At 49.3% G+C, this 15,861-nt stretch overlaps 3 protein-coding genes and 1 long non-coding RNA gene across 4 annotated transcripts in view; 2 read left to right on the top strand and 2 right to left on the bottom strand.

Annotated features, from left to right (window-relative positions):
* LOC131590191 (uncharacterized) overlaps nt 1-15,861 on the bottom strand; it is a 141,173-nt gene that overhangs the window by 42,490 nt on the left and 82,822 nt on the right. The window lies entirely within an intron of this gene.
* On the top strand, nt 2,670-11,219 carry LOC131590141 (heat shock factor protein 4-like). The gene is made up of 7 exons (XM_058860041.1): nt 2,670-2,692; nt 3,582-4,225; nt 5,773-6,126; nt 7,051-7,350; nt 8,711-8,898; nt 10,388-10,508; nt 11,149-11,219. Exons 1-7 carry the CDS (start codon nt 2,670-2,672, stop codon nt 11,217-11,219), a joined length of 1,701 nt encoding a protein of 566 aa, XP_058716024.1.
* Nucleotides 11,313-12,726, top strand: LOC131590222 (uncharacterized). Its single transcript, XR_009280023.1, has 3 exons — nt 11,313-11,773; nt 12,126-12,239; nt 12,610-12,726. It is a non-coding gene; the product is annotated as an uncharacterized LOC131590222 (long non-coding RNA).
* The window catches only part of LOC131590198 (olfactory receptor 14C36-like), a 595,201-nt gene continuing 593,924 nt past the window's right edge, over nt 14,585-15,861 (bottom strand). The window contains exon 3 of the transcript XR_009280017.1: nt 14,585-14,680. The gene's annotated coding sequence lies outside the window, so the exon portion shown is untranslated. The remainder of the gene's footprint in view (nt 14,681-15,861) is intronic.

Raw genomic sequence — 15,861 nt, forward strand, 5'->3', positions numbered from 1 at the left:
AACTAGGAAACTCACGATGGGTAGACACATAGATGTCTATGTGCCACACATGGTGACCACTGTTTTAGAACAAAAGGGGGGCCATTGGCTATCTCCAAGCAGGATGATGAAATTCCAGGTAATCCTGACTGAGCACGATGATGTCACACTAAAGACAACTGACCTCTTGAATCCAGCTTTGTTCCTAGGTACCACAACTGAAGAAGGCCCATTGGAACACGATTGTGTGGAAGTGATAGAACACACCAGTTCAGCTAGAGCTGAAAGATGTCCCACTGGAACAGGCAGACTGGGAGCTGTTTACAGATGGAAGCAGTTTTGTGGAGAACGGGACCAGATACCCTGGATATGCAGTAACAACAACAGGTGCAGTGGTGGAGGCAAAGCCTTGCCAGCAAACACATCTGCCCAACGAGCAGAACTGGCTGCTTTAACCAGGGCATTAGAGCTGAGTGAAGGGAAGAAAGTAAATATCTGGACTGATTCAAAATATGCTTTTGGAGTGGTGCATGTACATGGGGCACTGTGGAAAGACAGAGGACTGCTGTCTTCTCAAGGCACACACATTAAACATCAAGATGCAGTCCTGCAATTAATTAAAGCAGTACAAAAGCCTGAGCAAGTAGCAATCATGCACTGCAAAGCTCACCAATCAGGAAGCTCTAAAATTCATGAGGGAAATCGGAAAGCAGACTGGACAGCCCGACAAGCTGCTCGAGAAGTGCAAACTGCAATGGCATTGATACCTTTATAAACTAATGTATCTCAATTCAATTTACCCCCAGAACTTAAATATTCAATAGAGGATGAGAAATTGAGACACTCACTGAATGCACAGAAGAATTCAGAAGGGTGGTAGGTGACTACACAGGGACAAGTAGTGGTACCCCTCTTGATAATGAGAGAAGTTCTACAAATTAAACATAACAGATGTCATTGGGGTGCAGAGGCATTGGTGAAATTGTTCAAACTAAATTTAATTTCAGTACAGATGTTAACAATGGCAAAATCGGCAATGTCAAAATGTGAAATTTGCTTGAAGAACAATCCAGTGGCTAGACAACAGGCACAATTGGGGAAAATTGGGGTAAGAGTAGAACCAGGAGATTATTGGCAAGAAGATTTTGTAGTATTACCAAGAACTCGAGGATATAAATATCTATTGGTAAGGGCTGACACATTTTCAGGATGGCCAGAAGCTTTTCCCTGTGGCACAAATCAAGCAAAGGAGACAGTCAAGTGGTTACTGCAAGAAATCATTCCAAGATTTGGGGTGCCTCTAGGAATATCATCAGATAGGGGCCCACATTTCATAGCCACAGTAGTGGGAGAGGTGAGTAGGTTGCTGGGAATAGCTTGGGATCTCCATACACCATGGAGACCCCAATCCAGTGGACAGGTAGAGAGGATGATTCAGACCTTGAAGTGGCAAATCAGCAAAATATGCCAAGAAGCTAAATTGCAGTGGCCACAAGCTTTACAATAGCACTGCTGAGGATTCGGATAAAGCCTAGAAGCGGGATGTCAGTCAGTCCTTATGAGATATTGTATGGGAAACCATAGGAATCCCCTGAACCTAATCCAAATGTACATGTTACAGGGAAGCAAGAGGTGTAGAATTATGTTCTGTCTCTTGGAAAAGCTCTAGCTCGACTTTGGAGCACCCTTGTGTGGAATAGGCCGCTGACTCTTGAGAATCCAGTTCATGACATCCCCCCGGGAGATGAAGTGTACGGTAAAAGCTGGAAGGAAGAAGCATTAAAAGAAAGGTGGAATGGACCCTATCAGGTACTGTTAACTACCTTGACAGCAGTCAAAGGAGCTGGACTGGATCCCTGCATACATTACACCAGAGTGAAGAAGGTTTCCCCTGCACTGTGCACTGCACAAACTGTAGGGCCAACAGAGCTGCAGATAAAGCGGGTTTGATTGTTTCAAATGTCTAGGTTGCTAGTGACTGTAATGGTGATTATTTTATGGCCTTTAGTGCCATCAGTTGGAATCAATGTTACCTTGAGATGTGAAATGCAAAAGGATCAGCTGACAACTCTTCATTTTAGAATGAAGAGGGATGTGGGAGTGCAGCCAGAAACACAAGTGATAAAAGTTTCTAACACTACCCAGGCAGAAAATATGATGATTGGATTAATTAAAGATTTTGCCAACATGCAAAACACCAGCAAAATAACTGCCTGTCTGCCAATACCAAAGGCAGCAGGAGACCCAATAAGTTGGGGAATTATAACATGAAAATTACCTGAAATACAAAAGAATAAAAATGAAAATGTGAGCTGTGTATTGCAAATAGACTACAAGTACCAAAAGAAGACAGTGTTTGAAAATGCTGTGAAGCCAAAGTATTCATCTCTATGGGATTGTAATGAAAATGGAGGAAAGGATGAACCAAAACTAGGCTGGTATGGGAGATTAGGGAATTATGGATAGTGTTATGAAAAGATAGCAAAGGTTATTAAAGAAAAGATTCCAGTGTCAAAATGGAAGTATGAAAGACAGGAAAGAAAAATCGGGCTGAAGCTTGGGACAGTGCATGGTCAGTGAGCGTGCTTCAGAAATTCCAATATATGGCAGATACCCCTTGGTGCATTAAGTGGGAAGGCTCTGAAAATGAAACAGATCCAGAAGTATGGAACACTGCAAGCAGTAGTAGAATGGAAGCAGACAAAGTGAATTGGTGGGTATGGAACAAACTTAGGACTTGTTGGAGTCTGAGATACAGAGTGTGTGCCCTTGTTTCTAATACTTAGTTCTAGGATTCAAAGAAACACTGAATTGCATATGACATGAAATTCATGAGCATGTCTTTAAAAAGACCTTTACCTTTTACCCATTTAAAAGAGGATCTTTGTTAGCCATTTTACCCTTTTCTATCATAGTGCACATAGCTCCTTGTACCTTCTAATGCTCATAAGAAAAAAATAAACAACTGAGACCGAACAAGAGAAAACTGCCTCCCTCTCGTCAATCTTCAGTTCAAAGGGAAAAAGAACCTAATCCAAAAGTCCCTAACGAGACAGATAAGAAGCAGCTCTCAGTGAGAGACAACAGAAACAATGGGATGGATTCCACTAAAAGATCAAAGAGGCACTGAAAGAACACTATGAATTCCATAAAAGTAAAGAATTAAGAAGGGATTATGCATTGTGGGTGGGGGGAAGGTATCGCAGGTATCAGGTGTTCCGGGCAGTCTGTACCTGTCAAGTACCTCAGCCTGTGGGGAAAGAGAGAAGGGACAAGCGGCCGGGAATTAGAAAAAAAGGAGGCTGCACCCTCCAAAAATTTGAGAGACCCCAGGGGAATGCCCCATGGCCTCTCTCTTTATTTGAATAAAGAAAAAAGGACTCCTCTGTCTCCTTTTTGGACATAAACCTCTGGCGTTTGTGGATGAATTTTCCTGACAATTGTTTCTAAAAATAACTGGAATAACAGTTCCAATTTAGTTAGCAAAAATCAATTCCATTTATTGCAGTAACAATCTTTGTCAATTAGTGGAATTCCTATGTCATTTATCATTTCCCCCATGCATTTTTCACCTCCTCTTCCCTGGCCTTATCTCCCCTCAGGCCCCGCTCGTCCTCGCTGAGTCCGGCCCGCGCCGGGGCCGCGCCGGGCGCGCGCGGGGCCGAACGCAGCGCCCCCCTCAGGCCGTTGCGCCGCGGCCGTTGCGGCGACAGTCGGAGACAGATCGGTGCCATGGAGGAGCTGCCGCTGCCCGCCGGAATCAATGCCAGCACCTTCCCCGCCAAGCTGTGGGGCCTGGTGAACAGCCCCCGCGTCCGCTCCGTGCGCTGGGACAGCCAGGCCCAGGGCTTGCTCATCGACCGCTTCCTCTTCGAGCGGGAGCTGCTCAGCCCGGGCGGCGCCCACGGAGGGGGCGGCCAGGGGGCGAGGGCGGCCCCGGACTGCTTCAAAGCCACGCACTTTGCCAGTTTCGTGCGCCAGCTCAACCTTTACGGCTTCCAAAAGGTGCCGTCATGGCTTGGCTCAGCTGTACCGGGCGATGCCGGGGCGTGGCTTCACTTTATGAACCCAAACTTCCGCCGCGATCGCCCCGAGCTCCTGCTCCGCATCAAACGCCGGACCAGGGCCAACAGGCAGAGACTGGCCGCGGGGCTGGAGGTGCGTAGCCGCCAGCCCAGCCGCCTCCAGCGGCCCTCCACGGACCGGTCGCTGCCTGCCTTCCCCACCGGGCAGCCGCCCAGAGCCGGTGAGACGGGGTGGGAGCTGCGGGCGCGGAGGGAGGCGTGGGCTTTGTCCGTGGGCGCTGCCCGGCCGGGCAGGAGCGGCCCCTGCCCGTGCTGGGCAAGGCAGCTGTGCCGGCAGGGCCCGGGAGCTGTGCCGGGCTGCCGGGGGCTGCGGGACAGTCCCGCCGTGCCTGCGCTCGCCACACGCTGGCCCGCTCGGCCGGCAGCCGGCCCGGCCCTGCACCGTGGCTGGCGCTGCTCGTTGGGCGGCCCTGGGACGCTCGGGGCGGTCTCCGGGAGTGCGGGTGAGCCTAGGGCTTGGGCGTATTGGTCGAGGCCCAGGGGCTGCTCATCGACCGCTCCCTCTTCGAGCGGGAGCTGCTCAGCCTGGGCGGCGACCAGGGGCCAGCCCCACACACTTTCAGAGCCACGCAGCTCTGAAGTTCTGCAGCTTCCTGTGCCAGTTCGGCCGCTGCGGCTTCCACCAAGTGCCGGCCCGGGCTGTGGCGGCTGTGCCGGGCCATGCTGGGGGCTGGCTGCACTATAGAAACAGCAGATTTCCCCGCGACCGCCCCGAGCTCCTGGGCCCGGGAGCTGTGCCGGGCTGCATTTGGGTTTCTGGCAGCTGCCTCCTGCCAAGGGTTGAACGGATAGGGGAGAGCTCAGTAGACAGGGAGCTGGTTGTTGCAAAGGGAATAAAATCCCATAGAGCCGTGTGTGTAGAGTTGTTTATTTCAGTGCTGGAGGTGAGGAGGATTTCTCCTCCTAGTTCATCCACCTTTGTCAATTGCTGTGCTATATTTAGTAATTGTATTGCTTGGTGTTACTATGTCATTATAACATATGGAACTAATATGCACAGTATATTATACACTCTGGAATTAATTTACATAGTATAATCTCATGGCTATAGATAGTTCTTTTTCACTGTGCTTGCGCCTCCCCAATTTGGGGGTCGTTGGGGGTCTTTGAGGAAGGCTTCCAAAGTCGTCTTTGCATCTGAACTTTTCAACTTTGTCTTCAGAGCATGCACAGCTACGGTGTTCCTTGGTCTGTCTGGTCCTAACCAGTCTAATTTCTTTATCTTGTGGCTAATTGGCTTGACGTTTGCTAATTTTTCATTAGTACTATACTTCCCTATCTCTGAAACTGACCACCTGGTGAGATTTTCATTTTTTTTTCCCGGGTCTCCAGCACTGAGCAACCAGTTAACCATATACTAGCCAGTACAATGCATAGAAAGACGTCTATATCAGGTTAAATAGATAAATAGAATAAATGAAGTTATGATTCAGGTTCTATTGCTATCTGGTGATACAGATCTATCAGGTTATATTGATATCTTATAACTGAACCTGTAGAAGCAGCTTGTAAGTTTGACTTAAGTTCTATAGGCATCAAACCCCCAAGACATGTGGTGATATTTTTCTTTCTCACCCTGTTTTGGGAGGAGGTGAGCTTTTGTCTTCCCTGACAAAAGCACAGTTGCTGCCAAGGGAAACACACCTGAGGACCAGTATTGACCCAGCCTTCCCTTTGCTTCCTTTCTTCTTCCCTCCCTGCTGCACAGCTCCCTTGCGCCAGAAGCGCGATGCTGCCTCACCTGAGGATTCAGAGCTGCCTCCAGGCCCTTCCAAGAGAAGTGCAGGTGCTCAGGAGAGTGAGGCTTCCCCAGCAGCTGCCAAGAAAGTCTGTGCCACCTCTGGACTTGTTGGGGCTTCACCAGTGGAACCATCAAGAGAGCTCATCCAGAGATTTAATCTCCGCAAGCTCACGGTTCCACTGGTTCGCCTGGACCTGAAACGCCATCCTGAGCTCATGGTTCACCTCACTCCAATCCACCCTGAAGCTGCTTGCAGGCCCCTTGGACACAGCAACAGCTGCTCATCTTCTCAGCAGCACAGCCCAGCCTGCGAGCCATCAGGTAGGGAAAGAGTTTCTACCCTTCCTTTTCCAATAGGTCCTGGCAACTGAGCCTTTCAAGTGTTTTCCCTGAGTCCTCTGTCATGAGTAGATCTCAAGTGAGAATCACGTAGAAAACAGTGTTAAGTGTACTAGGAAGTGGGACTGTGAATGCCAAAGTATTCTCTGCTCTTCCTGTCCTTCCTTCAGATATGGAGGTTGTTCTGGGCATTTTCCAGACAGCCTGTCTGCTGAGGTGCAAGGGCTGGGTGAAAAATATTGCCCGACAGACAAGTGGTCAGTGTTAGGTGAACTCCCCTGTTTCTTGGAATGAAGTCCAAGTAGGACGGTGATAGGATATTGCAGATGTTTCAGACTGACTGGCCTGTAAATCGGGCCGTGCCATTGAAATGAACTCTGTGTGCCTCAGAACAGCTGCAGCTGCAGAACATGGCCTCACCTACAAGGTTGCTTTTAGAATAAACTCACAGTTGAATTTCTCAGTGTGTGCCTGAAGATCCAGGCTCTGCTTGGGTGAATGCACGTTCTGTGGCCTTCTGTGTTGAGAAACTCAAGCAGCCAAATCTAAAAGCTGCTGGGGAGATAGGGAAGGCTGTGATTCTACAGTTTTTGTGTACCTTTGGAGCAGAAGGGAGAAGAGCTGGCAGCTGAGTTCCTGGCAGTTGCCTCCTGCCAAGGAATGGCAGCGGGACACTTTTCCCAGACAGATGAATAAGTACGGAAGAGCTCAGTAGACAAGGAATTGGTTGTTGCAAAGCTTCAGAACATGCGAAGGGAATTTTCTCCTTCTCACCCTACTTGGGAGGATGGGAGCTTCTGTCTTCCTTGGGAGAAGTACAGTTGCTGCCAAGGGAAACACACCTGAGGAGCAGTAGTGACCCAGCCTTCCCTTTGCTTCCTTTCTTCTTCCCTCACTGCTGCACAGCTCCTTCATGCCAGAAGCGCAGTGCTGCCTCCCCTGAGGATTCAGAGCTACCTGCAGGCCCTTCCAGGACAAGTCCAGATCCTCCAGGGCGTGAAGCTTCCCCAGCACGTGCCAAGAAAGTGTTTGCTCCATCTGCACTTGGGGTTTCATCAGACAAGCCAGGCACACACAAATTTCAATTCCAGCCACAGCTCATCACTCCAGCATTTCCTGCGCACCATCAAAGCACTTCTGCGGCCTCTCCAGAGAGCAGCAGCTGCACTTCTCCAGAGCAGCACTTGCCAGCCAACATCCCATCAGGTACGCAATGTGTTTCTCCCGTGGCTTTTCAGAAAGAGCACAAAAAGTGACTGAAGTATTTTGCTGCAGTGCTCTGTCATGTGTACATTTGATTGTCAGAATCAGGTGTCGAGGGTACTAGGAAGCAGGATCATGAATATCAAAAGAATCTCTGTCTGCTTTTCCCGTCCTTGCTGCGGATTTGGAGGATGTTCTGGCTGTTTTCCAGGCAGCCTCTGTGTAGAGGTGAAAGGGTGAGGCAAAGAACATTTCTCCACAACTGGTCGGTGTCAGGTGAACTCCCATTTTTCTTTGGATGAAGCCAAACTAGGACTCTGATAGGATATTGCAGAGTTTACAGATTGTCTTTTGTTGAGATGAAATACAAGGGATGGAACCACCGTGCTTTGAGATGATTTATTGCTTAAGTAGCCCAATAAGATATCAGTCCCGAGGTGTGAGATTTACAGGCAACAAGTCAACCACAGCTGGAGGAAGTTACGAGTTCCTTCTCCGCATGGCAATATATAACTTTTTAGTCCAGTAGACAGTTGACACAAAGTTTGTTTTCACTTATTAAGCTCTTATCACCTTTACTTGATTTTGCCACACTGCGTCTGTCTTTTAACCAACAAGCTAACAGGTCACGTATTCACACACACTTCTGTTATAGTTTCTAGATCTCTAACTTACTTTATAAATCACACTATTACACTTGATACCTCCAACTATTTTACTTAATATAATTTCTTACTTACTCTAGGCATAGTCTTACTTGCAATTGTAAGAACATAGGTTTAGAATTACTATACCTAATGTCTGTGTACTTTCATCACTCCATCAATCCAGGCTTTTTCTAAGGCTGCAGATTTTCCATTTCCAACAGTCTCTCCCACAAATAATGCTATGAAATTTCAGTGCACGCTGGGAGTCCCCAGAGCAGTTGCAGCTGCAGACCATGGCCTCACCTCCATGGTAGCTCCTTAGAATAAACTCGCAGTTTAAGTTTAGCATGTGTGTCTGCACCTCTGGCCTCTTCCTGGGTAAATGCACTTTCTGTGGTCTCTTGTGATGAGAAACTCAAGCAGCCAAATCCCAAAGCTGCTGGGAAGATGCAAAAGGCTGTGATTAAAGGTGATTATGTCTGTGTGCATGTCTAGATCGGTTTCACAAGCCATAATTTAATCTATGTACACGTCGATTAGGATAATACTTTTGAAGGGGAAGAGCTCACTCTTCCAATTCCCTGGGAAGTTTTTAATACCTTTCTGGAGTTGAGGTTGCTGTGCGCTTCCTGTGATGTTTGATCCAAGGCAGCAATAAAGCTCTGCGTCCCAAAGCCTCATTTTGGAGCCTCACCGATGTTTTTGGATTCTTGCAGCCGCCCCGGGCACTTCAGTCCCCAGTGCTCCAGCTGGCAGTGCTGGTTATGCAGCATGGAGAGCCCCAAGCTGGGTATGGAGTACTCCTGGGGAAGAGGAATTGCCACCACTGGATCTGGACCTTGTTCTGGAGACACTGGAGGAGATGCTTTCACCATCTGTGCCTGAAAGGTCTCCTTCTGCTCAGGTAACTCCATTGGACAGGGATGAGAGGGGCTGGACTGAGAGCTTCTGAATGTTGTTGCACGGCTGAGAAGCAAAGGCTTCTTGAATTCAGCTGTGAATGGACACGGAAGGATTTGCTTGGTCAAGCAAGATTTGCTAAGGAAGAGGGAATGAAAAGGGGGGATAGCCCTTAAGTGAGGATGAGAGGTGTTTGCCAGGTTTAAATGCTCCTTTTTCTGGGAAGAATCCCTGGTGCAGGGGCATTTGTGGGGAGGAAGTGGAAGCTTGGTGGGTTCTAACAGGCTTTGTTTGATGGGAAAGAAGAGAGGAGCATTTGGAGAATTGCCACTGAAGGCAGAGTGGGACAGGCATGCGAGAGGTGCCAGCAGCAGATGTGGGCTCTGCCTCTCTTGGGCTGGAAGGCCAAGGCAAAGCAAGGGCTGGGCTGCAGCTGCTCCTGCAGCTGCTGCTGCTGTGTGAGCCCTGCTGTGCGTGTAGGCATTCCCAGAGCTGTGTGTGGGCATGGGCTGGAGCTGCAGCTGTCTTGCCCTCTCAGGAACCTGCTGCCTGCAGTCCAGTTTCCAGCTAGGAAATCCTCAGCTGGGCAAACTGGCCAGTCTTGCTCTCCACGTTCCAGAGCTCAGTCACCTTGTGGAAAGAAGAGATGTGTGTTGCCAGACAGTCCCTGCAAAGCTGCAGCCTGCAGGAGACTGTTGTGCTTAGGGCTGTGGTGGGAAGGGCACATCCCTGTGCCAGGAGCTAGCAGGACTCCATCCTTAGCGCCCACTCCATGGCTTGAGTGTCATCCCCACGCTCAACAGCCTTGTCAGCCTTGACAGCTCTTGGAGCGTGTTGGAGAAGTCAGTGTTTTGGACTGTTGAAGGCCTCTGGGGCCCAGAGCTCCTTGTTAGGAAGAAGGGATGAAGTGTGTGAGCCGTGGAGTCTTCAGGGGGCAGATGTCTTGGTTTTGAGGCCCCATGACTTGTGTGATTGGTGAGAAGGACAAGGTTGGTGCTGGACATGAAATGGTTAAGGACTCCTTGAAGCCCAGGGGCTCCTCCTGTGTTGAAGAGCATTTCAATCAGGGCCAATTAGTCCTTGTGGTTGACAGATTCCCTCTTGGACTTTGGAATCCCTTTTTTCTTTAGTCTTGTCTCTTCCCAGACTGGCCTGGAGTGTTCAGTTTCTGCATTGGCACAGGCCTTTTTGCATCTTCTTCTACAACTTTGCCAAAGAAATTCTCTTCTTTCATTTCATATGCAGAGCCATTGCATGGGTAGATTTGTTCTTGAGGAAGGGCAGAGTGGAGGTGGGGAGGGGGATTTTTTGGAACTGCCCATATCTTATTGCCAAGCACGATGAGCCTTTGTCTTCTGCAAACTCCCGCGTATATGCCAGTTTTCAAAAGCAATTTGTTGGTGCACAGAAGGAAATCTGGCAGGCTCTGATTGTATCCCTGCAGAATCTATTGGTTGATCTTTGCGTTTCCTTCTTTGTGTTTTTCTTTTCAGGTCAATCCTAGTGTTGCCCGTGGCTCTTCAGGAGGGGAGGCTGTGAACAAGGCTGCAGCAGAGGGAGCTTTGCCTGTTTGCGGGAGCTGTGTGAACGTTTGCCAGGAGCCCAAGGAGCTTGGTAAGGAGTGAGCCCAGCCTGCTTTAGAGAGATGGGAGACAGCTGCTCTGAGCCTGCCTCTGACAGGAAGGGAGATGAGAAGAGTTGAGTTCTTGTCTCAAGCAGGGTTGGTGCTTCCTGGTGCCTTTAGTTCCAATCCTGCACTGGCACAAGCTCCCCGAGCCCTGCCCCTCCATGCTTTTCCAGAGGCTCTGACACCGAGTCCTCTGCTGTGGCAAGAGAGCCGGGAATAAAGCTGAGCTGGTGGCAGTTGTGTCACCAAGCTGCGTGTCCCAATTGGTTCACAGCTCACAGCAGCCTTCAGCTTCAGCCACTGCAGTGAGGACTGACGTCTCTGCGTCAGCCCAGGGAAAGAACAAGGCTGGGCTTCTTTGTGGGAGCTGGGACTGTCTGTGTTTCAAGCTCTCCTGGGTGCCATTTGCACTGGGAGTGTTGTGAATTGATTGGCGTACTTCAAAACTTCACAAGACTGGAAAACTGGGAAGGATCCCTGTTCCCTTTAAAGAGCAGGCTTCAAATTCTCAAGTGAGAGTGTGCCTTTCAGGCCATCATTTACAGCCTTTGCTAGCAGGACAGTTTACTTGCAAAGGGAAAGCTCCACGGAGGCCAGCATTGACTGAGAGTTGCCTTTCCTTCCCAGATATCCATCTGATCTACCTTGCCCGAAGGGCTGCCCTGCGTGGGAAGAAGGATCAGAGGGAGAGCCTGTGACCATCGGGCAGGTGGCATCCCTCTGTTTATAGATCTAGTTAGAGATTTTTTATCTTGATTTATTTATTTATTTTATCTTGATTTATTTATATAGTTACAAGTATAGATTGATAGAGTTGTATAGTTGTATTGATAGGTGTATCTATTTATATATCTGTAGTTTGTATAGATAGTTATGGATGCGATAGGATTTAATTTCTATGTATACAGTTACATTTATAGATTTTCTAATTTGCATTTCTATATGTAGAGAGTAACATTTAGACGTGCACACAGTTTTATTTCTAAATGTGCATAGTTCTTTAGTTAGAGCTGTACAGATGTATAGGTCCATAGATTGAGGTGTGTAGGCCTAGGCTGCATATTTGCCTCTTTCCCCCTTGGCTGCCTTTTTCATCTCTTGTTTTTCCCGCTGTGCCCCTTGTGTCCCCCTGTGCTGGGTCCGAGCTGGGGCCGGGCCAGGCGGAGCAGCAGTTGCAGCCCTGGCTGTCCCTGGAGCGGTGGGAGCTGCCGGTGGCCCCAGGCACTGTCCTGTGAGGAGCTGCTGAAGGACGGTGAGACTGAGGGGGCTGAGGAGGCGCTGATGCTGAAGGGACGATGGAAACCTTGAGGTGTTGGGGGCACTGAGGGCTGTGGGGGAGCAGAGGGCGATGGTGGCACTGAGGTGACAGAGGCACGGGCTGAGGGCTGTGCCGGCTCTGAGGGGACACAACGGCTCAGAAGGGACTGAGCGGGGTGAGAGGCCTGGGAGAGGCCGAAGGAACTGAAGAGGGGGCTGGGGGTTTGCCGAGAGGACGGCGGGGCTGAGGGGATGGAGGGGGCCAGGAGGGAGCACACAGAGCTCAGGGACTGCAGCTCTGCCAGGCCTTGCAAGCAATTCCAGAGCCTCCACTTTTGCCACCACAGCTGTGCTGAAGAGCTTGAGGACATCCAGACACTGCCAGGAGGCAGCAGGGAGAAGCTGAAGGCCTGGAGCAAGAGCAGTGAGCAGGGATGTGCTGGGGCCACGCGAGAGCCTGGGTGAGGCCCCAGGGCTGGTGAGGCCGGGCAGGGCTGAGGGTGGCGTGGGCTTTGTCCGTGGGCGCTGCCCGGCCGGGCAGGAGCGGCCCCTGCCCGTGCTGGGGCTGCTCAGCGCTGCTGCCCCGGCCGGCACAGGGGCTGTCCTTGGGCAAGGCAGCTGTGCCGGCAGGGCCCGGGAGCTGTGCCGGGCTGCCGGGAGATGCGGGACAGTCCCGCCGCGCCTGCGCTCGCCACACGCTGGCCCGCTCGGCCTGCTTGTTCTTCCCAAGCCTCCTGGGGAGGCTCGGAGATTTTCGCTTCCCTGCTGGAAGTGCAGCTGCTGCCAAGGGAAAGGTCCCAGGACTGACTCGCTGTTCCCTTTGCCTCCCAGATGTCCCATCTGCTGTCCCTGTCCAGGAGAGCTGCTCTGCATGGGAGGAAAACACTGAGGGAGAGGCTTTGAAGATCGGGCAGCTGATTTGTTCTTACGCAGTTCTATGGACATTTAGATTGGGACAGCGAAATTTTTATATATTCAAATAGTTTTGTTTTATATATATCTGTATATATATTGTATGAAATATGTAATATTTAATCTGTATTTCCATCTGTAGATTGTTATATATGTTTAGATAGAGGTATTTAGTTCTATTTAAACATGTATGAAGTGGTAGAGTTGTATAATTGTATCTATGGAATTCTTAGTACAGGGTTATTTAGAGGGAGACATGGATATTTTTGTATTTCTATATGGGCTGTAAGCTGTAGTAATCTGTAATAAATTAAGTTGTTAAACACCTCATTGATTTTTGTCAATAGTGACTTGTAGAGGTTAGCAATAAATTAAGTTTTTGCTAACTGAAGTTTGTATTTGTATATTTTTATGTGGCATTGTTGAGCTAATATAATAAATGATTTTTTTTAAACTTAATGGAGATTTTTATAGTTGTGTATTGTCAGCGCAGATGTAGCAATTTGTAATAAATGCCATTTTTCAACTGAAATTGATTCATGTGTATTTGTAGCTCAGCTGTGCGGCTGCAGCAATCTGCAAGCAATGACATTTATCAGCTGAGATGGGTGGTTTGTGATTTGTGCTCTCCAAAGCAATGGGCAGATGGAAATGCCATGACGCTGGAGGATTTTGGTGATGAAAATCTCCAGCCACGCCCAGCACATGCCCCACTTGCGCTCAGGCTGGGCAAGGAAAGGGCAGATTTGGGATGGCAGCAGAGCCACACGTTGGCTCAGAACTCGCTGCACAGGCCTGCTGAGAAAACTCTGGGACTCTGCTGCGCGTACAACTCCAAGCAGGAGGCAGCGGGGCAGGAGAAAGCATTCACAATGAAAAAAAAAAGAGAAATTGTGTCCAAACAGATGTGAGGATACTCTGGGAGTTTGATCAAATGCTCTAACTCCCCACTGCCCAGGCTCATCTTCAGCAAAACTAGTTTGTTAAAAGCTGAACACCTTCCAGGAAAGAGAGATTGCACTTTCCCCTTCCCTTGCCTTGCTGTGTGAGTGGAAGATGTCCTTAGCACAGGGAATTGTTGCCCTTCAGCACCTTCCTCACTCCCATGAAATCAAAGATTACGTGCTACCGCGTGGCACCATAAAGGAAAACAGCCCTGCCCTGGTGACAGTGTGTGCAAAGTCTTCCCTCCTCCTGTCCCCACATGGCACAAACTGAACCATCCCCTTCCTGTCCAAACTGCGCCTGAGCTGAGGGAGGGCTCCAGGAGCTCAGGAGGGTGCAACACCACCACAGGTGGGAAGGTTTTGCAAAGCTTCCTAAGCATCAGTGAACTTTGGCTTTGCCGCTCTTCCCCTGGAATATTGTCCTGCTCATCAACGGTCTTGGAGGACACCGTGCCGCCAGCTCCCGCAAGTGAAGTTTGTTTTCTTCAGGGCTTGAATGGAGGAAAATGCAAATGGTTATTTTTAGAGTGAAATTTGGGGGTTGGTGCAGCTGGGTGAGGTCAGTTATTTGCTGTGGAAAGTAGAGGAAAAGCTTTAAATTCCCAACAGAAGCTGACTGCCAGCCCACACAGAGACCTGAAGGAGGCCCAGGTGTGCTTGCTGCACGCTGGTCCAAGGGAAAAGCTGGAACAAAGTCCCCTTTGATTGGAGATTGAGCCTCTGTCCTGATGGGACACTTGTGCTTGGCTTCTTTTTCCCCCTTGGACTGAGATTGATGAGAGAGAGGCAGTTTTCTCTTGTTCGGACTTGGTTGTTTATTCTTCTTTTATCTGCATTCCATGCATACAAGGTACAAGGAGCTACGTGCACTAAGATATAGAAAGGTGCCAAATGGCTAACAAAGATCTTCAAGGTTTTTTATGTGTCCATTTACCCAATTAACAAACGCCAAGTCAATTATTTTTCTTAGTGACCCAATGACCCAACACCTGCTCACTGCACTGTGGCATTCTTTATCCAATCACTTACTACTACCCAAAAACCTCTAGAAGAAGAAGATGAAGAAGGAGATGAAGAAGGCAAAGGAGACAACTTCCTAATTCCTCCATCTTGCCTCTTCTTTCTTCAACTAGTTTAAACCCTCAAGCTTAATTTTCCCACCCAGTGACTTAAGAAAACTTTCTAATTGACACACTTGCACTCCTAGTTTTTCTATTGAACTCAAACAGTTGTTTTCATGGTGTTCTATGAAATGCAGCGCTTTCTTGGATGTCAGAGCCAGCTATCAAAGGTAAGGGCACACACTCTGTGCCTCTGACTCCAAGGAGCCTCTATGTAGTGCTGTCTGCGGGGCTGTTTGTGGGAAGACACGGTAATGCAGGCAGAAACTGTGGCTGTGTGAGTTCCAACAGCAAGCTGCTCCTGCAGAGTGAGGGACGAGGCCAGCCCGAAAGCCTGAAAGGTGTTCTGGCTACTGGAGAAGGCTGTCCTTGTGCAGGGCTGGCGTTCAAAGGGGACCTTCACACCTTGTGCTGCTGACAAAGGGCAGCTGGCGGCCTTCCACAAAACGCTTCTTTTGGCCAGCTCTTTGAAATGTTCCAGCCAACAATTGCTGCTGCTCACACCAGCCCCTTTCCAAGCAGCAGGAGTTTTGTAGAGGCAGCCTGACAGTTCTCTTAGGCAAGAGAACAAAATCCTCAGCTGAGTGTCACCAGCTCTCTGTCAGAAGCGGCATCCTCAGTCCCTTATCTCTTGTTGTTGTCTCAGCCATGGAGGAAGTGGCAGGACATCACTGATCCTGGAAGGGAAAGCAGAAGGAGGAAAGGCAGTAGCCGTCCCTGGGGCCTTGGGAGCAGCGAGAGCCATCCAAAATAGGAGCTCTGCTGGCTTGTGGAGATAGGAGTGACCAAGCCAGCAATGCTCTGTGTGAGACTGGAGCCAGCTGTGAATATGAGCATGGAAATAGGACCTTGTGAAACAAAGACAAAGGTGTCCTTGGATATTTGCCAAAGCTTGGGCAGGCTCTGAGCCACCTGATCTAGTGGAAAGTGTCCCTGCCCATGGCAGAGGGGCTAGATCTAGAGGGTCTTGAATGTCCCTTCCGACTCAAGCTCCTCTCTGAGTCTGAATTACAAACCCATCATGACAAAGAGAACACAGCCAACTTGGCTCCCTCCACCACATGATTGGAGGTTTCTGTAGTCCCTTGTTGGAGACTAGTTTG

This window comes from Poecile atricapillus, chromosome 32 (assembly GCF_030490865.1).
Source record: "Poecile atricapillus isolate bPoeAtr1 chromosome 32, bPoeAtr1.hap1, whole genome shotgun sequence".
In the NCBI taxonomy this organism is placed as follows: Eukaryota; Metazoa; Chordata; class Aves; order Passeriformes; family Paridae; genus Poecile; species Poecile atricapillus.